Genomic DNA, 24611 nt, shown 5'->3' on the forward strand with positions numbered 1-24611 from the left:
AACAGCCTCAAATCACAGCAAAGAGAAAAAAAAATTAAACTGTCAGTGGCTAACAGGTAAAATCAGACTAGGTGATATTAGACATTGATACAGCCCAATTCAAATTAGTAAACTGCAGAAAGCAAATAATAGGCTTCACTATCCTCTCCTGATAGGAGAGGAAAAAAACCTTTATTGAAGCTTTCTTGTGTTTTGTGGCAATGAAACTCATTTGGCGCTTTACCTCTTAATCTCATTTAGTCTGATCCTCAATAGAACATGTATGAAGTAGTATTGTATCCTTTCTGCAAGGAAGGAAAACAAAGTGCAAAAATTAAGATAACTAAAGCAAGTCACATGAGTAAGAAACAGCAGGATCAAGGTTTTAACTGAGTTCAGTGCAACTCAAAAATGGCGTTTGCCTCCATCTCCCCTTAAAATGCTTTCAGCCTAGGGGGTCGGGGGGGAAAGCCTGGAGAGGTGAATTTGATCCTACATCATTCAGGTAAGCCTCCAAAGGATGAAATTTAAAACAAGATTGTTACAGCAGCAGTCAAAGGACTCTAAGAGAAGTCACAGAATTATAAAACTAGTAAAATATCAACTAAGAGACTGAAAAGTAAACAGTCACAATTAACTTTCAGGAAATCAGCTTTCCATTAGGAAACTTTAATCATTTCCCTATAACTTTCTGAAATCTATTCATAGTATTACTATTTTCTTGACAATTGAGTAATCTATAATAGTTTACAGCCTAATTATTCAGAGTAGAAAATGTAAAAAATAGGCCAAACACACACATAACGCATACAGATCTACATCAAAAATGCTCTGACATAGGGCATAGCACAGAAGCTATTTTTGGAATAACTCATAAAATTCCAGTAGTTTAAAACACTGGCCTATATAACAAATGGCAGGTAATCTATCTGACCTCATCGTTTTACAATGGAATAAAAAGCCACCCAAAGAGGTTCTCTGTCCAAAAAGTAGAGAAGCAGAATCTGGTACAGGGAAATTAAAGAAGCAGAGGAAATATACTTAACTGAGGTTTCTAGATAATGACTATATGCTCAAACTAAATATGACTTAAAAATAGCTTTGTGGCATGCACCATACAAAAGTGATATAAAACCTATCGCTAGAAGAGACGGACACATACAATATGCTAGATCCTCACTACAGCTATACTCCTCAAATCTATTTGTATAGTCGACACAAGAGTTTTACAGCAAATGCAAACTATACCTATATAGGTACATGACACTTGTCTCACTCAAAAATAACGGAAACAGAACTCAAAGAATTCTCTTTTGGGAAAATTCTACATCTAAGGCCGGGCACGGTGGCTCACACCTGTAATCCCAGCACTTTGGGAGGCCGAGGTGGGCGGATCATGAGGTCAGGAGTTCAAGACCAGCCTGACCAACATGGTGAAACGCCATCTCTACTAAAAATACAAAAAAAAAATTAGCTGGGCATGGTGGCTTGCACCTGTAATCCTAGCTACTCAGGAGGCTGAGGCAGGAGAACTGCTTGAACCCGGGAAGAGGAAGTTGCAGTGAGCTGAGATTGTGCCATTGCACTCCAGCCTGGGTTACAGAGCAAAACTCCATCTCAAAAAGAAAAAAAAAAGAAAAAAAAATTGTACATCTAAGTCCTCAGTTCTCTGCTTCACCATAACTCATTTATGGCAAATCACTGTCCTCACTTTCCACATGAATAAAACTTCTCCCTCATAAACACAGGAATCCTTCCCCTTTTCTAAAGTTTATCTTACTTAAACCAGTGCCACAAATAAAAATGTTCTACTATTTTACTACTTTGTGTAAAATGGTAAGTTCATCCTGTGGCATTCTAGATACAATTATTTTAAATAAGAAGAAATTTTCCCATTAAGGTCACATAAAGAACAAAAATGTAAAATAAACCACAACATCAGCAGAAACCACCAGCAGAAACTTATAGAGGCATTACATCCTTATAGTTACATCAAGGACATAAAAGCTATGTCACAGAAATATACAAAGACAATGCTGCCATCTACAGGCCAAGATATAATATGAAAAGATATATGTATACTCAAATACTACCAAAATAGCTTGATATTTTAAGTCAGCAAAGTTTATAGGAAAACTATGCTATGATTATTTTTAGACTCTGCAATTAAGCTATAATACTCTTTTTGAGAATATTCAGTTTATTAAGAGAATTAGCAAAATAATTTGACTGATTATCAGTATTTGTCAAAGCATAGTTGAAATTCTTTTGGCATTCTTTCTGACAGTGTTCTCTGTACGTACCTGTATTAGTTGCTAACTTAAAATATTTGTTGTTACATTACTAAGAATAGGTGTCAAAGTAAAAACATCTTAATTACTTAAAACTATGGCTTCGCAAGTATTTAAATATTTCTCTTTATTTCATAAATGTTAAAAATACAAACTTCCTATAGCAGGTTAGTTATCAATATCTCAATTATCCAATAAAGAGTTCAAATTATTCTAAATTTCCTTTTGTAATAAACTTAAATGGGAAGAACTGTAGTGAATTAGCCTTTAAGACTTGGCAAAATTACCTCAAATTTCCAATGAAATGAAATGTTAAATAAAAAAAAATACAAAACTGATGCCCTTAGCATTTATGTATATAACATATTTTTAATGTACCAAAATACTAGAAAAAAACTAATGTGAACATAACAAAAACCTTAAAAACATAAACAGTTGCTTTCTTTGGGAAACCATTGGCTAAAAATTGTTTGATGTGCCAATAAAACTATTTCTTTATGTTTACTCAACAAGAAAAATAAAAGTCAACAAATATCCTACTGCTTGAGAAATAGAAAACTTCTAAATTGAGATCACCATCCTTTAATTTACCTTGGATGTAAAGTGAAAACCAAAAGTTAGGTAACAAATACAGTTGTGATGCCATAAAAACTACTATGTTTTACATATCTCCTGTAAGTCAGACTTCGTACTAGACAACTTAAAGATACAGTGTCATTTAATCGTCAAAACTATAACTAGCAAATAGACAGATATCAATAACCTCATTTACAAATGAGGTGTAAAGAACTCAAGTAACTTTCCCGGGGTCACAATGCAAGTGAGTGGATACCAATATTCAAAAATTCAGTCTAACACAGACCTAACTTCTCTTTACAAAATCCTACTGTCTCAAGAATGACTATTACATAAAAATTATTAAATGTTATGAACTCCAAGGGGCAATAAAAAGATCTCTTCATTTTTGAAATACAACTAAAAAAGCAAGTCTTCTTTGTAGTATACTACACATTCAGGACTACCCTGACAACATTTTCAAATACAGACATGCATTGCTTAATGACAGGAAAATGTTATGAGAAATGTGTCATTAGGTAATTTTGTCGTTGTGTGAACATCACAGAATGTACTTACACAAACCTAGAGCATACAGAAAGCCCTGGGCCATATGGTATAGCTTTTATTGCCCCTAAGCTGCAAAGCTGAACAGCATGTCACTGTACTGAATACTGCAGGCAACTGTAATACAATGGTATTTCTGTATCTAAACATAGAAAAGGCAAAAATACAGTATAATAATCTTACAGGACCACTACTGTATATGCTATCCACTGTTAACCCAAACATTGTTATATGGCCCATGACTGTATGTACGCTATTTTTCAATTTTAAGAACTCCTACTGGTGCATCCTAGTGACAACTTTTTCTTTTAACTGATATGATGTACCTATCATATAAAAACATAAATGCTTTGGAATATTATTCAGCCATAAAACATAATAAAGCTCTGATACATGATAAACACGAATGAGCCTTGAAAACATCATGCTAAGTGAGACACCAGAAACAAGACCACGTATCATGTGATTCCATTTACACAAAATATCTAGACTAGGAAAACCCATAGAGATAGAAAGTAGATTAGCAGTTGCCAGGGACTAGAAGAAGGGTAAAATGGGGAGGGATAGCTAATGGGCACAGGATTTTTTTAGGGGTAATGAAAATATTCAAAAATTAGACATTGGTAATGACTGCACAACATGGTAAATATACTAAAAACCGATGAGTTGTACACTTTAAAAAGGTGAAATGTATTTTATGTGAATTATCTCTCAAAAAAATTGTAAGATTTTTAAGCACAATATATTAAATGTGTCTGCATTACCCATGTATGTGCTTAAAATATAAAATCTATGTAATTGCCCTATTATATGCTCTAACTTATTGAATCCCATTTTTTATGATTCTAAGTAAAAGACTCTATTTTACAAGAGTACATTTTTCTGGACAATAAAAAAAATTCTAACTGTCTAGAATTATTATAATCCCTAGAGATATCAGAAAGAACTACACAACCACAGACTTACGTTTGGCAAACAAATTTGATTTTTCCAATTTACCAGTATTAGTTCACTGTCCACATTTAGAAAAGATGCATTGGCACATGCTAATGAGGGATTTTTAACATGCAAGTACCACACACAAACACCATCTATTCAGTTAAAAGATCGATTTATAAAATCATCGCTTTAAAAGGATTTTTGCTTTTGATTAAGTAGTATTTGAACCATCACAAGAAAATAAGCAGAAAAAATTATAAATAAACTTGAAAGAATTCGAAGGTTAGGAACAAAATGAACAATACAAGGATGATAACAAGTACTTACTAATTTGTTTTCCTGCATGTATATCCTTTGTAATTTCAGACAGCCCTTAGCTATGACGATCATGCCTTCATCTGAGATCTTGTAACACTGGCCGAAATGAATATCTTTGAGTTCTCTGCATTTTGAGCCCAGCTGTAAACAAACAGATTTAGCTGAATGCTCAAAAAATAACAAAGGCAACATATTTCAAGTGAGATTTTCATATAATTTTTTGAAAATAACCATGTCAGAGTTAAATATTTATGTTACTTGTAAAATAAGATAGAATGTAAGCAATCCATAACTTAAAACAGTACTGTATAAACATTTTTAACCTTCTAATTTACCCCCGTTTCAACCAACTCATATTACAAGCCCTCCAAGGTATGTATATTCCTTAACAGTTCAAAATTACATATCTATTACTCCAGTACATATTTTTTTAAAGACAGGGTCTCACTGTGTTGCCCAGGCTAGAGTGCAGTAGCTCAATCATGGCTCACTGCAGCCTCAACCTCCTGGGCTAAAGAGATCCTCTTACCTCAGCCTCCTGAGTAGCTGGGAGTACAGGTGTGTGCCACCACACCTGGCTACTTTTTAAATTTTGTTGTAGAGCTAGGGTCTCGCTACGTTACTCAGACTAGTCTCAAACTCCTGGCCTCGAGCAATCCTCCCACCTCAGCCTCCCAAAGTCCTGGGATTACAGGTGTGAGCCACTGCACCCAGCCTCTCTTGAGTCTTAATAGTGAGGAAAAAAATATAATGCTTAAAGGAATAAATTAGGGTGTATTATTCATAAAACTGAATATTATACAACCACTACAATTGGAAGAAACATCTGACAAAAATGTATGTAAGCTTTTATAGTATAATCCAATTTTATAAAGAAATTATGCATATTTAAATACATACATGTGTATTTGTGCACAGAAAAGGGACTGAAATACACACCAAGGTGTTCACAGTGATTAATTCTGATTAGCGCATGAGTGAGTTTTTATTCCCTTCTGCCTATGAATCTTCTCTAATTTTTTTAATAAACATTGCTTTTGTAAGAAAAAAAAACTTCCAAGTTCTGTCTCAAGTAATGACATCAGAAATATATGTGAGTTCAGTTACTTTTCCAGGGGTGGTGATAGATATAAACTATATTATTATAATCTAGGCTGCACTACAACCAATAACATATTCCTACAGAAATGTAAACTCCATGAAGACAGCAGTTTGTCTATTTTGTTAAATAAGGTATCTCTGGTGCCCGGTATCTTACACTTAGTTGATACTTAATAAATATTTGTTAAATGAATGAAAAGGCTGATCAGGATTATGCACAATAAAGCAGCTCTCATTTTAAATGGGCAAATACAAGAAACCATGATTTTGGCCTCATATACTACTAAATTCCAGTTAATTCAGTGGTTCTAACTGGCCCATGGAGAGAATTCAGGGGTTCCAGGAAAGCAGATTTTTTAAAAGTGCATGTTCATTTTTTATGTTATCCTCCAAATGAACTTTAGCCTTTCCTTACCATATGAAAAACAGCGCAGTAGCTTAGCAATACCTGAGACTTTGTAAGCAATAGAAATCAAAGATTATTTCATATATCACTGTTGCAGATACCTTGAAATATTTTTCATTAGTAGTCATCATGCTCATTAGCTATCAGATTTTTATTGAATTCATTAAAAGAGGCATATATACTTCTATAACAAATGTTGAAGAAACTAAATCCAAAGCCAACAGTGGGAAAAGCAAAGAAGTCTACTGAAGAACTCTCAACAGGCTCACATATATGTCTGGCAGTGAGGCTGAGGTTGGGGCTAAAAATACTAGAATTCTTGAAAGTCTGTTTAAAAATTAGTTAAATCCTCAGATCACCTCCCCATTACTGCACAGCCTGACCTTGCCCTTTTTCCTACAATGGCAAAAAAAATGTATTTCTCTGGGGAGAGCAAAACATAGGGTTTTTGGACTGGGGTATACCACAGATAGCTAAGAACCAAAGCACAATGCTGAAAATATGGGGATTTGTGAACGTTTATACAGTGAAAATGGAGGAATTCAAAGAAACATTTCTATCCCATTTTCCAGAATGAAAGGATATCAACTTCCAGACTGAAAGGGCTTATCCACTTGTCCAGCATAAATGACAAAAATAGACACATGGCAATGCAAATCATCATAAAGTTTCAGAAACAGGAGTTTAAAGAGATTCTACAGACTTAGATAAACTTCATAGAAAGGATTAGGATGAAAATGCATCAAACTTCTTAACAAAACTGAAAGAAAGAAACAGTCCAATGCCATCAAATTCTGAAGATAAATTACTTCTAACCTAGAATTCTGTACTCGGGATTCAGACTATGAATTAAGTGTGAAAGCAGAATTAGAGATGCTTTCAGACATACAAGTTATCAAAAGATGTACCTCCCATATACACTTTATCAGGAAGGTACTGGAATCTGTGCTCTATAAAACACGAGAATACACCAAGGGAAAGAAAACATGACATCTGGGTAACAGAAGATCTAACCCAACAGCAAGAGAAAGAAAATCTTAAGGATAACGGTCGTAAGATACTAAGGTGACCACTAATGCCATCACACTTGTATATGAGAAGTCCAGACTAGACTATCCCAGGCAAATCTGCTGTAGGGCAGTAAATGTAATTAAGTATTCACATATAGACATACTAATGCAACTGGAGGAAAGCGTTGGTCTTCATTAGTGTTAAGAGTATGAAAACTAGGTAAAGAAATAAAAAGACATTTATTAATTCCAATGAAAACAAAATGCTTCAGAGAAAAAAGATAGGTACATAATTATAGAATGTAAATACTGAATACTTATTTAACAAAAATTATAATAGAATTATGTTGGAAGGATGAGAGGATAAGACACAGGGAAGGAAGTATAAGTGAGCTAAATCCTTATCTTTGATACAAGGAATCAGCAATAAACAGTCAAAAGTGAGTAAGTTTTTTAAAAAATACAAACAAACATGGCAGGGGAAAATGTTTTCTCATTCTGTAGGAAGCCCAAGTAGTCTGATTCCCGGTCTCTCCACTGATTATTCTGTATTTAATAAACTGGATATTTTCAGCTCATATGTATACTTCTTCCCCTTGTGAATAAACTGCACACAGGGAGCAAGCAATCTTTATTTCTCTATTTGGGGCCACTCTGCTGGTCAGCCTAGTCAAGGACTAGTCAGTTAGCCAAACTCCAGAGTCAGGTTAACAATCCCATTCAGCATTGTTTGTAAGCAACATTCTCCACCTTAGATTTTCTGAGTGCTAAAGCTGACATCTTGCTCCTTCATCACTATTTCTTCGTCATACTTATCAATTTGATAACATCCTGAGCAGTGAATAGGAGGCCCCATGAGACCTCAACAGTTAGTACACAAGCTAGAAAAACAGAGAAATAAAAGAAGAGAATCTACATATCAACAGAAGGAATAAGTGTGGTTTTTGGTGAAGTCTTAGACATCAATGTGCGTGGACAAGTTGGTAGAACCTCAGGTTAAGACACGTAAATCACAGCGCCGCAGGCTGGGAAAATAATTTAAACTGACTACATGGTGTTTTGACATTGAAAAGTAGCTTTGGTGGCTTTATCTATAAAGAAATGACTTTTCATACAGGCCACGTGGATAACCACACAAAGATGAGGACCATGTGGATGGCATATGCAGAAATTACCAGCATGTGAGGTAAAGTCAGATGTGGGGAATAGTGCCTCACAGGAGAAGCTATTATGATTTACTACTACTGAGTAAAACCATCATTTAATCTCACTGCAGAAACTGATATTCTGTTTTAGACATCACTGGATATAACCGGCAAGACCGGACCCAAATCAGTGCCCATCTGCACTACTCACCATTACGCCATCCACAAATGTCCTAAGTTCCAGACTATGCAAGCACTGTAAAGTCAATCATTATAACTGATATATTTACAATTTGGCTGACAGTCTTTAAATTTCTCAATGTTGTATTCATCTATGACCCACAGAAAAACATTCAGAGGGCATCAACCAAATCTTACAAAAGCATCACCATTAGGATGCCTTAAATCTAGCACAATTAGTACTCTATCTAAAAACCATAGAAATAGAATACAATTCTTTTGTTGTTGTTGTTTTGTTTTTGTTTTTTGAGACGGAGTTTCACTCTTTCGCCCAGGCTGGAGTGCAGTGGTGTGATCTCGGCTCACTGCAAACTCCACCTTCTGGTTTCAAGCGATTCTCCTGCCTCAGCCTCCCGAGTAGCTGGGAATACAGGCACCCGCCATGACTCCCAGCTAATTTTTGTATTTTTAGTAGACACGGAGTTTCACTATGTTGGCCAGGCTGGTCTCGAACTCCTGACCTCACGATCCGCCCGCCTCAGCCTCCCAAAGTGCTGGGATTACAGGCATGAGCCACTGCGCCTGGACGAATATAATTCTTTTAAATAAAAAATTATCCGTCCAGGAAGACAGTGCTAGAGACACTGGAGCTCTACTCTGTCAAAAGGGAGAAATCCTGTGAAGTGCCCTGGCGTCCAGCTGAGACACCAAAAAGATGGTACCTTGGGAGCAAGAACTATGCCCTAGAATAAGGCCTATTCTAGATGATCCAAGTTAGAGGGATTTGGGAAACACCTTGGGCTTTCCACATAATAAAGCATAAAACTGAACACAAACAAGACAAGGATGATCATTCAGTAACTGTAATGCTTGCTTTAAAAGAAAAGATTTCTGGTTTTCAGTCTGGCATGTAAGGAGTTTAGAAGTTGCCACTCTGTTCTAAAAAATAAAAAGCTGATCACACTGAAAAATTAACAATTCTTTTTAGATCCATCAGAGAAATGAAGACACAGACCAAACCACTGCCACAAAACTGCAGAGACAGGCAGATGCAGAGAAGCACAACTCACCAGAAGAGAAACTACTACCAGAAACCTCAGCGGGAACCAGGGCTAGAGTAGGAAAATCTGAACTCTGCATTTGACAAAATACTGGAGGCACAGCGTGGATAAGTCTGATAATTAAAAATTCCAGGGGGACCAGGTTATAAGACAACACTCATGCTTTTGTGAGTTTTATCTACAGGAGCTCTACCAGGTCTTCACGGAGAATACTGGAGAGAAATCACCTCACGCATACAGCAATGAGAGGAGAAAAGTAACCATTTTGAAATATGCCAGAGCATTCTATTATTTTTAACAAGGCCTGTCCTCAGGAGGAACTGTTTTACCAGAGCCTAACCTGTGGGAGTTTTGTCAGAGCCTAACCTTCCTAGGGGAAGGGAAATACTGAACTCCAGCCAGTCCTAGCCTTCCATGTAAGGAAAGGGATAATACCACACTCCAGCCCTCTCTAGCCATCCCAGCCCACCTAAGGGTAAGGGGAAAAAAAGAAACACTGGTAAAGGTAACCCAGTGGCACAGACTTGTCAAAATATTAAAACCTAATCCTAAAACTATAGATCATTCCTCCTCTCCCCACACCTAACCACTACATTACTAAAGGCCCATTTATGAAAGTTGCATTTCCCAGTATAGGTTGCGTATCCCTTCTCCAAAATGTTTGGGACCAGAAGCGTTTTAACTGTTGGATTTTTTTCAGATTTTTGAATATTTGCATTACATTTATCAGTTGAGCATGCTTAATCTGAAAATCCAAAATCCAAAATGTTCTAATGCGTAATTCCTTTGCGTATCCTGTCAGCACTCAAAAAGTTTCCAATCTTGGAACATACTGGATTCTGGAATTTTGAATTAGGGACATTCAACCTGTGCATCATGTCCACCTTTCAGTGAAAAATTAAAAGGCATACTAACAAGGAAAAGACAATTTCAGGAGACTGAAAAAAGCATCAGAACCACAGTCAGATACAGCAGGAATGCTGGAATTACCAGGCCAGAAATTTTTTAAAACTACAATTAATATGTTAAGAGCTTTAATGGCAAAAGTAGGCAACACGCAAGCACCAATAGGCACTATAAAAAGATACATTAGTAGATGGGACATGGTTAAGGAAAAAGTCTGAGTTTGAGAATATAATAGAAAGTTCCAAAACTGAAAATCAGGAGAAAAAAGACTGAATAAAAATGAACAGAATATCTAAGAACCACAGAACAACTACAAAAGGTATAACATAAGTGAAAAGTGAATACCAAGAAGAGAGAGAGACAGGAACAGAGAAACATTTGAAGCACTCCTGACTAATAATTTACCCAAATTAAGATCAGATACCAAACTACAGACCCAAGAAGTTCAGAGAATACCATGAAGGAAAACTGCAAACAAACAAACAAAGAAAAAACTACACCTAGGCATATCATTTTCAAACTACAAAAAATCAAAGGTTAAAAAAAAAAGAAAAAAAAAAGTAAGAAATCTAGAAAGAAGCCACAGGATAAAAAACACCTTACCTACAGAGGGGCAAAAATAAAAATTATATCTAACTTTTCCTTAGAAACCATGCAATCAAGAAGAAAATAGAGTGAAATATTTAAAGTTTCAAGTGAAAAAAAACCAACAACCTAGAATTCTATAGTCTGTGAAATTATCTTTCAAAAGTGAAGGAGAAATAAAGACTTTCTCTAACAAAAAATGAGGGAATTTGTTGCCACTAGACCTGCCTTGCAAGAAACGATAAAAGAAGTTTTTCAGAAACAAGGAAAATGACACAGGTCAAAAACTTGGATCAATACAAAGAAAGAATGCATCAGAGAAAGAATAATGAAGGTAAAATAAAAACATTTTCCTTATTCTTAATTAAGCTAGCAGATAACAATTTCTTCAAAATAATAATGATGTATTTCATCATATACACACGCATATATATGCTTATATATGTGAAGTAAATAGTATCAATAATATAAGGGATGAAAAACTTTATTTATTTATTTATTTATTTTTGAGACAATCTCACACTGCCCCTAGTCTGGAGCGCAGTGGCGTGATCTTGGCTCACTGCAACCTCCGCCTCCCAGGTTCAAGCAATTCTTGTGCCTCCTGAATAGCTGGAATTACAGCCGTGCGCCACCACACCTGGCTAATTTTTGTATTTTTAGTAGAGACGGGGTTTTGCCATGTTGGCCAGGCTGGTCTCGAACTCCTGACCTCAGGTAAGCCACCTGCCTCAGCCTCCCAAAGTGCTGGAATTTCAGACATGAGCCACCGCATCCAGCCAGAAAACTTTAAAATATTTTGTTATTATAAGATATTTTCACTACCTGTGATGCAGTACAAAGTTATTTGAAAGTGGAGTTGGTTATAAATGTATATTATGAATTCCAGGATAACCACTTTAAAAAGTAAAAGAAAAAAAACCAACTATGATTCATTGCTAAGAAAGAGAGAAAACTGAATCATTAAAATGCTCAATTACAACCACAAAAGGCAGAAAAAGTATGGAAGACAAAAATATTAGCAAAGAACTAGGGCAGCAAATAGTAAACATTAACGGATATGGTAGATATTAATCCAACTACAGAAATAATCTCTTTAAACATCAGCGGTCTAAAAACACCAACTAAAAGACAGATTGTCAAAATGGATCAAAAAACAAGACCCAACTCTATGTTGTCTACAAGAAATCTACTTTAAACAGACAGAAATATATAAAAGTAGATGGATGAAGAAAGATATGCCATATTAATACTAATCAAAAGAAAGCAGAAGTAGCTACATTAATTTCAGACAGAGCAGGCTTCAAAGCAAAGAATGTTATCAGTGATAAAGGGGGACATGACTTAATGATAAAGGAGTCAACACTCCAAAAAAACCTAGAAATCTTTAAGACATATGTACCTAACAAGAGAGCATCAGAATATGCGAAGTAGAAAATGACAGAACTAGAAGGAGAAATAGATGAATTCATTATTATAGCTGAAGACTCTTAGCACATGATCCAGCAATCATGTACCTTGGTTTGTACCCAAAAATGCTGAAAAAATTATGCCCATGCAAAAACCTACACACAGAAGTTTATAGTAGTTTTATTTATAATTACCAGAACTTGGACATGCCCAAAATGTCCTTCAGTATTTGAATGGATAAACTGTGGTACATAACAGGCAATAGGATATTATTCATTGCTAAAAATAAATGAGCTATGAAAAGACATGGAAGAAACTTAACTGCATACTACTAAGTGAAGGAATCCAATCTAAAGGGGTTACATACTATATGATTCCAACTGGAATCATAAACATTCCAGAAGAGTTTACAAAGACAATAAAAACATCAGGGGTTGCCAGGAGTTAGAGGGGAGGAGCGAATAAATAGGCAGAATACAGAGGATTTTTAGAGCAGTGAAAATACTCTATACTGTATCTATAATGGTAGATACATGTCATTATATATTTGTCTAAACTCATAGAATGTACAATACCAAGAGTGAACCCTAACATAAATTATGGGCTTTGGAAATAAAGATATATCAATGAAGATTTATTGATTATAATAAATGTGTCACTCTGGTGAGGGATACTGATAATGGGAGGGGCCATGCATGTGAGGAATAGGAGTATGTAGGAAATATGCAAAATTTCTCAATTCTGAAATGAACCCAAAACTCCTCTTTTAAAGGCTTTTAAAAGTCAAAAGAGCATTCACAAAAATCAGGCAGCAAACAAAATTTCAAAATTTCAATGAATTCAAAAGTGATCTGAACAGTGAATAAAACTGTAAATTAAGAGAGTTGTAAATTGAGAGAAAAAGTACTTAAAAGCAATCCTTCAGAAATGCTTAAGAAGAATTACAATTATTAACTAAAATAAAACTGGGAACAGCTATAATAACTTCAGACAGAGCAGACTTCAGAAGAAGAAAAGTTATCAGGGATAAAGAGGGACATACATAATAACAAAAGGGGACAATACTCCAGGAAGACATAATAATCCTTAACATATATTCATCTCACAAAAGAGTGTCAGAATATGTGAAGCAAAAACTGTTAGAACTACAAGGAAAAATGAATAACTTCACTATTAGAGACCTTAATATTCTTCTATCTGAAATGGAAAGATCCAGCAGGCAGAAAATTAGAAAAGGCATAGTTCAACTCAATAAAACCATTAATTGACTGGATATAATGGACATCTAGAGACCACTTCATCTAGTAGTAGAATACACATTCTTCTCTAACGCACATGGAATATTCACCAAGACAGACCGCATTCCAGGCCATAAAACACACATTCACAAATTTAAAAGAATAAAAATTATACAATGTCTGCTCTCATACTACAATAGAAATAAAATAAAAATCGATTACAGGAAAATGACGAAAATACTCCCAAAAAACTTAGAGATTTAAATAACACTTTTTTTTTTAATTATACTTAAAGTTCTAGGGTACACGTGTACAACGTGCAGGTTTGTTACATAGGTATACATGAATGACACGTTTCTTAATAACACATGGGTAAAAGAAGAAACTTCAGAAGAAATTTTAACATATTTTGAACTAAATGAAAATAAAAATAAAACATATCAAAATTTATGAGATCCAGCAAAAGCAGTGTTTAAAGGCAAATTTATAGTTTTGGATGCTGTTGTAAATGAAATCGTTTGGATTCAATATATTTCTTTTGGGCTGTGTAGAAATACAACTGATTTTTTTGTATTTTGATTTTGTATCCTGCCACTCTGCTGAAATCACTTATTAGTTCAAATGGGTTTTTTGTGGTTTGTCTGGGGTTTTCTATTCATAAAATAATGTCATCTTCGAATACAAATAGTTTTACTTCTTCCTTTCCAATTTGGAAGCATTTTATTTCTTTTTCTTGCCAAATTGCTCCTTAGAACTTTCAGCACAATGTAAAACAGGATTGCCAAAAGCAGGCATTCTTGTCTTATTCTTGATCTTAAGGAAAAAGTTTTCCACCTTTTATCACTGAATATGTCAGCTGTGGGTTTGTCACATATGGTCTTTATTATGATGAGGAAGCATCACTCTATTCCTAGTTTGATAGGTTTTTGTTTTGCTTTGCTTTTTCAAGAAAGGCTGCTTATTTCACCAAATGCTTTTGCACACCAATTAAGATGACTGGTTTTTTTTCCTTTCATTCTCTTAATGTGGTATACTACATTGATTGATATTTGTATGTCGAGCCACCCTTGTACTCCTTGGATAAATCATAGTAGGTTACGGTGTAGAATCCGGTGCTGAATTCAGTTTGCTAGCATTTTGAAGATTTTTACATACTCATTAAAGATACTTGTCTGTAGCTGTTGTTTGTTTTGTAGTTTCATTTTTGTAGGGTCTTGGGCTGGCTAATGCTAGCCCCACAGAATAAGTTAGGAAGTGTTGCCTCCTCTTCAATTTTTTTGAAAGAGTTTGAGAAGGACTGGTGTTAATTCTTCTTTAAATATTTGAAAACATTCACCATCAAAGCTATGGTCCTTAGTCTTTCTTCATTGGAAATTTTTTTAACTGATTCAATCTCCTTATTTATTATAAATATATTCCAATTTTCTACCTTTTTCTTTTTTTGTTAAGAGATGGGGTCTTGCTATATTGCCCTAGCTGGAGTGCAGTGAATATAGCTTCAGCCTCCTGGGCTCAAGCAGTCCTCCTGCCTCAGGCTCATGAGTAGCTGGAACTCAGAATTTCTACTTCTTGGGTCAGTTTTTCTGGTTTCTGTATTTCTAGAAATTTTTCCATTTCTTCTAGCCTATCCAATTTGTTGGTATGCAGTTATCCATGGTTTTCTCATACAATCCTTTTTAATTTCTATAAAGTCAGTAGTAATGTCTACTCTTTCATTTATGATTTAATAATTTGAGTCTTTTTTTCTTAGTCAATCTAGTTAAAGGTTTGTCAGAGTTTTTTAAAATCTTTTCGAAGAACCTAGTTTGGTTTTCAATAATTTTTTTCCATAGCTTTTCTGTCCTCTATCATGTTTATCTCTGGTCTGGTTATTATTTCCTTCCCTCCACGAACTTTGGGTTTAGCCTGCTCTTCTTTCTCAAGGTGTATGCTTTGATTACTGCTTTCAGATCTTCTTTTTTAATGTAAGATTGTACAGCTATAAACTGCCCTCTGAGCACTGCTTTTGCTACATCCCTTGAGTTTTGGAACGCTGTGTTTTCATTCTCACTCATCTCAAGATATTTTCTAATTTCCCTTGTAATTTCTTCTATAAGCCATTGGTTGTACAAGACTCTGTTATTTAATTTCTACGTATCTGTGTATTCTCCAATTTTCCTTCTATTATTGATTTCCAGATTCATTCCATTATGGTTAGGGAAGACACACTGTATGATTTCAATCTTTTTTAAATGTATAAAACTTGTTTTGTGATCAAACATATGGTCTATTTGTGAGACTGTTCCATGTGCACTTGAGAAGAATGTGTATTCTTTTGTTGTTGAGTGTACTGTACATATCTGCTAGGTGCAATGGGTTCATGGTACTGTTCATCCTCTGCTTCTTTGTTAATCTTCTTCCTGGTTGTGCTATTCATTATTGAAAGTGAATTACTTAAGTCTCAAATGATTAATGTACAACTGTCTATTCCTCTCTCCAAGTCTTTCAATTTTTGCTATATATATTTTAGGGATTCTGTTGTTAGGTACATATATGGTTATAATTGCTACATCTTCCTGAAAGATTAATATTTTATATTTATCAATATATAATAATTCTGTCTCTTGGATCCCTTTTGGACTTAAAACCTGGTTTTTTTGGATAATAAAACAGCTATTATAGCTCTCTTCTGGTGTGGAATATCTTTTTCCATCCTTTCAACCTCTATGTAGTTACTTTTATCAGTTTTCTTTATTCTTCATATGGCTTTCAATTACCATCTAGCATCTTATTTCAGCCTGGAGGACTCCCGTTAGCATTTCTTGTAGGGCAGATCTATTAGTAACAAACTCCTTTAGCTTTTGCTTATCTGGAAATATCTTAATGTCCCCTTGAGTGCCCCCCTATTCTTTAACAGTTTTGACAAATATAGAATTCTTGCTTGACTTTTTTTTCTTTCGACACTTTAAATATTGTTAGCCCACAGCTTTCTGGCTTCCATAGTTTCTGATGATAAAACAGTTGTAAATCTTATTGAGGAGTGCTTGTATGTGATGAGTCACTTATCTTTTGCTGCTTTGAAGATTCTGTCTTTGACTTCTGACAATTATACTATAATGTGTCTCAGTGTATATCTCTTTGACATTATTCTCCCGGAATTTATTGAGTTTCTTGGACGTATAGATGCGTATCTTCCACCAAATTTCAGAAGTTTGGGTCATTATTTCTGCAAATATTCTTCCTGCCCCTTTTATTTCTCCTTTCCTTCTGGAATTAGCAAAATGTGAATGTTTTTCTGCTTGATGGATGTCCCACCCATCTCTTAGGCTCTACTTACTTTTCTTCACTCTTTTTTCTTTCTCTTTCTTAGACTCAATAAATTCAATTGTCCTATCTTCTTTCTTCCACCTGCTCACTTCGGCTCTTGAATCCCTCTGGTAAATTTTTTATTTCAGTTATTGTACTTCTTAGCTCCAGAATTTCTATTTGGTTCTTTCCATAATTTCTAGCTCTTCATTGATATTCTCAATTTGTTCATACATTATTTTCCGAATTTCCTTCATTTCTTTGGCCATGGTTTCCTTTATGTCTTTGAGCATATTTCAGATAATGGATTTAAAATCTTTAGTAAAATCTTTAGTAAATCCAATGTCCAGGCTTCCTCAAGAATGGGTTCTATTTATTCTTTTTTGTTTTAATGGGTAATACTTTTTTCTTTGCATGCCTTGTAATTTATTGTTGAAAACTAAATATTAAAATATTAGATTATAATGTGGTAACTTGGGAAATTAGATTCTCCCCACTTCCCTACGCTTCACTGTTTTTGATTAATCAAGGCTTAGCTTGTGTTCAGCCAGTGATTTGAAAGAGATTTCCTTGGATGCCAAAGCTTAAAAACAAAACTAAAACAAAAAACAAAAGCACTTATCCAAGTCTTTGTAGACTGGCTCTGTGCTGGGATATTTCTTTAAGACTTAGCCATACCATTCACAACTCTGCCTTGGCCTTTACTTCCTGCTTGTACTGGACCTAGCAAGCACACAGTGATAAAGTTTACAGTCTTCTTAGGTCTTTCCTGAACATGTGTCCTGCCCTGAGCATGCATGCGGCTTTCTAAATTCCCTTCTATACACTGAGGCTGATTGTCCTAATTTCAAAACAAAAACAAAAATAAAAACAAACTCTCTCCCAGGCTCTTTCTCCTAGGTGAATTGTATGTCTCACCATAATCTATTGCCCAAAGAAGCTTGCCCAAAAGCAAGTTTTTTTCATTTGCCTTATACTGTGTTCAATCAATGCCCACTAATTTTCCTCCCTGACTGGGTTCTAAATTAGGTAAAACAGATATATAAGCACCTGCATCAGCCCTTCAAATAGCTCTCAGGTAGGTTGATCACACAAATGAATAATTTGCAAATAAGGTCTTCTCTGTTCCCTCTGGAACCAGGGATCTGGGTCCCACACTGGGAACTCGGACTGCTATCTTCAAGACTGTTGCCAAGCTGGGGAATGGGTGAGGCACAGGCAAGTAAAAAACCCACAAAGCATTCTTTCCACCTTTCAGTTGCATTTTTCTTGTCTAGCATTCCTTTGGTTGCTATAAACCTTTGACGTTTCCAGAGTTCCGACAAAGTTGGATCTGATAGTTTAGGCTTGTTTTTCAATGTTTTTGTGGAGAGGTAGGCTTTTGGAGCTGCCTGCTCCAACATTTTGCTGATAGTACTCTAAGTAGTTATTTTTAAAGACCTAAAAATTGATAGCATAGCCAGATCAAAATTTACTAATGTAACATTTATTATTTTTGTACCATTTTATCTGAAAAAAGCCTACAGTGACTTATTTACAGAAATTTCTACTGAGCTCCATGAGCTGGAGTGTTAAACTGCTAAAACTGCATATAATTGAGTCACATAATATAGTAACTTAATGCATACAATTTCTTAGATATATTTTAATACTTTGACTACTATTATCGTTTGTTTGCTGGCAAGTGCTAGATGATAACAAAATATTAGGAAAATTGAAACAGCCCTTTATTCTTAAATAGATTTTTCCTCTAGATACATGATTGTAGTTTTAAAAGATATATACAGTAGGAACACATTCCACTGGTAAAATTATTTTGAGTGACTATTATGAAAATAAAAATATAAATATTTCAGGGTGGTATTTCACAAAGAGGACAGTATTCAACCAAAACCAGCCTGATTTTTTTAGGTGCTTCACCATGCTTAAGAAATATTGTTAAGCAGAATCCGATAGTTAAAACATTAGAGTCTACATCTATTAGAGCTCCAAATTGAAATGCTATAAGCAACTGTTTTTGTAAACAAACTGACAGAATTCAAAAGGCACACATATTTGGTATCCGCTAAAGTCAATCAAAATTATAGCAGTTATAAAGAAAATATATTCTAAAGAAATTATCAATAAAATTTACATATATCATTCTAAAACATTTCTCAATTTTTACTGACAGAAGAGGGAAAAAAAAGAACCCTGCAACAACTTAATCTGTAGAATCAACAATTCAGTCAATTGCTAAATTAATGAGTTCAAGAAAAAATAACAGTCCCAGGCAAATCATCAATTATGGCTAGTTCCCTCTTAGGCTTTCGTAACTCTATTATACATTTTAACATAACACTGTCAGTTTACTAAAACCATAATATAAATCCATATTCGGATTTATGAAATATCACTAGGTCATAAAATTAATTTAGTGAGTGGGTCAAGGCCAACATTTAACATAATAGTATAGAACAGAATAGATAATATCCATGTGCATTGCACATAAGGATATGTATTGTTTCATAAAACTTAATTTCTATTTTATGTATATATGAAAGCCATTCTCTTTCTACTATACCCATAACACTATTCCATCAGAGGAAAGAGTCTATTATGATATCAGACATACCCAGCTATAGCGGTCTTAAGTACAGAAAAATATTCTCTACACTGCAATGACATCCTATGTAATTACTTAAGAAGAAAACTACCTAAGGGGAAAAAAATTTGTTTTGCTACTTTTATCAGAATATTACCTCACATGTAACTAATTCATAATTCAGAAACCATAAATATCCAAAGGAAACATCTAAGTAACAGGCTCCAAAATACCTCACATTCTAGAGAAGATTTACATAATTACTCTCAAAGTTGTAAATGTAAGATAAATTCACAATACTTGATTGGCATATTAAATGTTGCTCCTTCTCTACTTCAACCATGACTACGATCTTATTCTTTTTCACAAAAATTACTAGGTATACCCTAAGAAGTCTGCTAAACTACTACCTATTTGTGTTATATCAGAATTAAATATGAAATAGATTTAATCCAGTTCTTAATACATACACCTTTTTAAAATGTTTCATTGTGAAAAATAAATTGCTGAGAAATTTCCATCAAAGTAAATAAAATCATGCTATATACACAAAATATATATTTCTTCATAAAAGATTAATTTAATATGTTTAAGAACTTCATGAAATGCTTTGCTAGTAAATAATCCTGTACATAGCAGAAATGAATCATGAAAAATATTAAAACAAATAAGACTTTTTGCACAATATGCTTTTGCAAACAAAATAGGCTCCCTTATAAGTTGGTAACATTCTTAATATATAAGTTGTACTGACACACCCAGTACTCACTATTTAGGATAGAGTCTTCCCAAATTTCTTTTCATACCAAGCTTTCAGTTAATTCATACATAAGGTTTAAATTTAAGGATATTCATCTGTTGAATAAATAATCCACTCCAAGCCAAGAAACCTTAAATGCCATTTCCAAAGGAAGTATAATAAACAGAAGGTATGCATAATACTATTTTTAACCCAGTTATTGTACCAAATAGAGGTAATTAGGCCTTTGTTCTAACTTGTATAATCTTCAGTTTGGACGTCCATTTATCCCTTAAACATTCAGATATTTAAGCATGTATGTCATCTAGTATAATAAAAGTGGAATTAAAACGTTAATTTTTAAAACCTCATGCTCACCAAAACTACGCAGTTGCCCAAAGCAAAGTGTGGTAAAAAATTTAAGTAACAAAAGCATAAATTTATAAAATGGCTGGTCACAGAAGTTCAGGCTCTCACTATAAAACAAAGCAGCTAATTTACTGATTATAACCATGGCACTCTAGTTAACTAATCTAAACAAATATTCATTAATAGGTAAAAAAGATGATTCACTTGAGTCTCTGGGAACTATTTTTAACGTAACCATTTAAAATGTTGTTGCTAGAAAACATTTTGAATTAATTCAAGTAAAATCACTTTATAAATGCTAAAATTTACCTGCTTGAGTCCTTCATCAGTGAGTTTGTCCTGGTTGCCTACATGCACTTTCTGAAGTAAAGGACAGTGAGAGGCAACCGCAATAATAGAGGTGTCAGAAAGCTGTTTACACCTGTAGGCTGTATACCTAAGAAGTCCAGGACATTTAAATGCTAAAACACATACGCCATTATCAGACATACTGCGACAATCAGAAATGTTGATTTCAATTATATTCTGACTTCTTGATGCAATTTTTTCCAATAATTCATCAGTGACCTGTAAGAGAAAAAGCAATAAATTTAAACTTTTGCTAAAAATAAAAACGTATTTTCCATTTTTAATTAAATGTTCCACAATAAACAATATACTAATTAAATTATAGCATGAACGATATAATCAAAAGAGAAACCGTCTTAACATTGAAGCATAACAAGAATTTGGTATAATAATAATATTGTAATTGGTCTTTGTCCTGAATTCTTGCCACAGATTTCCCAAAACTCCTGGAATTTCCTAAGCAATAGAATTTCTGTAGTTATTCATAACAAGCCCTTTAGACCATATCTGAGTTCATACTAATGAAGTGACTTAGAGTGGGGCGCCTACATGGCTTCAGAATGGGGGCTGGTTACCAGAAAAACTAAACCCTTGATTAGAGGGTGATAACTTTCAGCACTACTTACAGGAGAGGAAGGAAGCTGGAGATTGGGTTATAAAAACTCAAATGACAGAGATTCAGATGGTAAACACATCAAAGTGCTGAGAGGGTGGTATATCCCATACCTTGCCTTCTGCATCTCTTCCAGTGGGCTGGCCCTGAGCTATATCTTTTATAATAAACCCGTAAATATAATAAGTATTTTCCAGAGTTCGGTGAATAGTTGTGGCTAATTATCAAAACCGAGAAAGAAATTAAGGGAACTCACAAGTTTATAATTGGTCAGTGAGAAGTTCAGGTGGCTTCTGGGACTTGCAACTGATATCTGAAGTGTGGGTAGTCTTGTGGGACTGAGCCCTTAAACTCAGTGATACCTCTGGGAGTTAGTTGAACTGAATTGTTGTACATCCAGTTAGTGTCAGAAAATTGTTAGTGTGGAAAAACTCCACATATTTGATGTCAGAAGTGGTATCAGAAAACACCAACAAAGGATATGTGTTCGTTTCATTAAAAGCCTAAAAATCTATCCTTAGTGGGAAAATTCAAATTCAGCAAAAACTCACCACAAACAAAACTATACTGAGATTTTCAATGTTTCACTTTCCATTTGTAACCCATGAAATAGTATATATCAGTAATAATGTTATATGAAAATTCACTTTTACACTTGATATCAGATGATACCACAGCATGTAAGTTTTTAATCTTTTACTGTTTCTATGAGAAACAATACCTCGCATATAATTCATAGGTTGGAAAATACACCATTTTGCATATCAGAACACCAAAGGCTATATAGGAATGTCCACATCAAAAAGTTTTTCTCAGACGACTCAATTCATCTGGTGAAAAACTCAGATGGCCATCTGAATTTTTGTTTTAAAACCAGCCTCTACATATTCTGTGCCCAATCACCACATTTCCAAAATACAAAACAAAGTTAATGTTATTCAAGTCCTTTCAGTAAAAATAATGGAGACAGAAAATGCAAATGAAATTTAGAATAGAAGGAAAGAACTACACTGTTAAGCAGCACTTGGTGTAACAGCCAAAGATAAAACTATCTTCGTTTATGCTTGCTGGAAACAGCATAAACACAGTTCTCGGAAAAGTTAAAACTCTGACATACCTCTCCTTTTATTTTTTACTTTTTCATCTCCACACCTTACTACCAGTAGCGGGCTGGGTGGGGAGGGGGTTTGGGTGGGGGAGGAAGCTATTATTAGCCTGAGTTCATAATAAATAACTCAAACATTCAAGAGTAATGATGTAACAAGCTGATAGATTGCTTTACACATATCTGCTCTCCATTCTACTGCCCACAACTAACTCCCTCACCATTCTCCTTGGATATAAAGATCACGAACCCAAGCAAGTAAATAACAAATTATCTTAATAGTTTTAACCTCTTACCAATGAAGGAGAAAAACAGAAAGAGAACAACTTATACACAAATCCTCGTGAGCCTGCTTAACTTGGTTAAAGTGTGTGTTATATACACACAAACACATACACTACCAGTGTGCTGGAGTTGGCTTGTAGCAACTCACAAGAGTTTATAATGTGCCCCTCTTTTCAAATCTGCATTCAATGGCATAACGTGTAGCTTGACATTGGTCATGGTGGGAGTATTTATGTAATAGAAATTGGCAAATATTACAAATCAGGGCTTTTTTTTAAAGACAGTTGCTAAACATTTATCAGCACACTAGTAGTAATACACCATGGCAGAATTTAGAACAGGTTTAGTACTTCGATAAAATGCTATTCTTATTGATATTTTTACATATTTCTAATGCCAAATACCATCAAGTTTTAAAAATGGAATCTAACAAGTCAAAAAAACTGTTTGCAACAAACACTACAAACTCTTTTTTCCTAATTTATGCCCCTATATAAACACATTAGGCAGCTAAGCAACAGGAAGAGTAGAAAGTCCACCAAAAGAAAAGTTAAAGAAAAAAAAAAGGTTATCTTAGCCTATTTTACTTCCATTTCTTCATCTGTAAAGGAGAAAAAATAATAGTATATACTCACAGAGTTGTTGGGTGGATCAAATGAACTAGTATGCATAAAGCCCTTAGAAAAGTACACAGCAACAGAGGCACTGCTACAGAAATGTTTGCCATCATTTTCTACTATTAAACTATTTGTAGTATGATCCCCCACAGAAAGAAGTTTAATAACTTTTTGAAAAGGTAATGAAAAAAGACAAAAAGACCTAAAAAGCAACCCTAAACTACCAACCTACATGAAAAACTCTTGTTTACTATGAGAATCTAGCTTTACCTTGAAATCACATACACAAAAAACTACAGAAGCACAAAATTGTAGATTATAGTGATTTGAACTATCTTAAAAAACAAGAAGACAGTAAAGATTTCTGAAGAGGAATAAAGATATTTTTTGAGTAGGTCATATGAGTGTTACTTAGAATTGGATTCCATACCTGCTGACGACTACTAAGATCCAGCTGCTTCCAAAACTGGAAGTCTAAACAAAGGTCACGCCAGTACTTGCAAACCAATGATGCGGAAAGGCAACGCTCATCCAGTGACAAATTGGAAAATATCTGTGAATAAAAAACGGTACCATATAATATGTGCTAAACATTTTCAAGGCACAGGAAAAGGTTTTTATTAGTTAGAAAAAGTTAACTTTGTAAAAAGAAAACCTTCTTGAATAAAAGTGGCCATTATTGTAAGTCACCGTAAGAGATCACCTTAAAGAGAAACTATGATACAGGAGCTAAAAACGGACTGATGTTGTATTTTCTGTAAGAAGAGGAGGGGAAGAGAATAGGCATGTACTGACACGTGTCCATGCATATCTTTGTGTTTGCTTATATTTAAAAAAAAAAAAGAATTGAAAGCATGAACCAAAAACTAAAAAAAAAAAAAAACTGTTTACCTTTCTGGGAAGGGAAAAAAGACTAGGGAAGAAAGAGTGATAAACTTGAGATTATTCTGAAGTTTTACAGTTTGACCTTGGAGC

General features: G+C 34.4%; 1 protein-coding gene across 3 annotated transcripts in view; it reads right to left on the minus strand.

Annotated features, from left to right (window-relative positions):
- Nucleotides 1–24611, minus strand: part of FBXL17 (F-box and leucine rich repeat protein 17) — a 525329-nt gene that overhangs the window by 487495 nt on the left and 13223 nt on the right. For all 3 annotated transcript variants that reach the window (XM_019028327.4, XM_063706701.1, XM_055388717.2), the window contains exons 2-4: nt 24067–24189; nt 20978–21235; nt 4659–4790 (exon numbers count right to left, since the gene is read on the minus strand). In XM_019028327.4, the coding sequence (XP_018883872.2) occupies nt 4659–4790; nt 20978–21235; nt 24067–24189 (513 nt within the window). The remainder of the gene's footprint in view (nt 1–4658; nt 4791–20977; nt 21236–24066; nt 24190–24611) is intronic.

The sequence above is a fragment of the Gorilla gorilla genome, chromosome 4 (genome assembly GCF_029281585.2).
Source record: "Gorilla gorilla gorilla isolate KB3781 chromosome 4, NHGRI_mGorGor1-v2.1_pri, whole genome shotgun sequence".
NCBI lineage: Eukaryota > Metazoa > Chordata > Mammalia > Primates > Hominidae > Gorilla > Gorilla gorilla.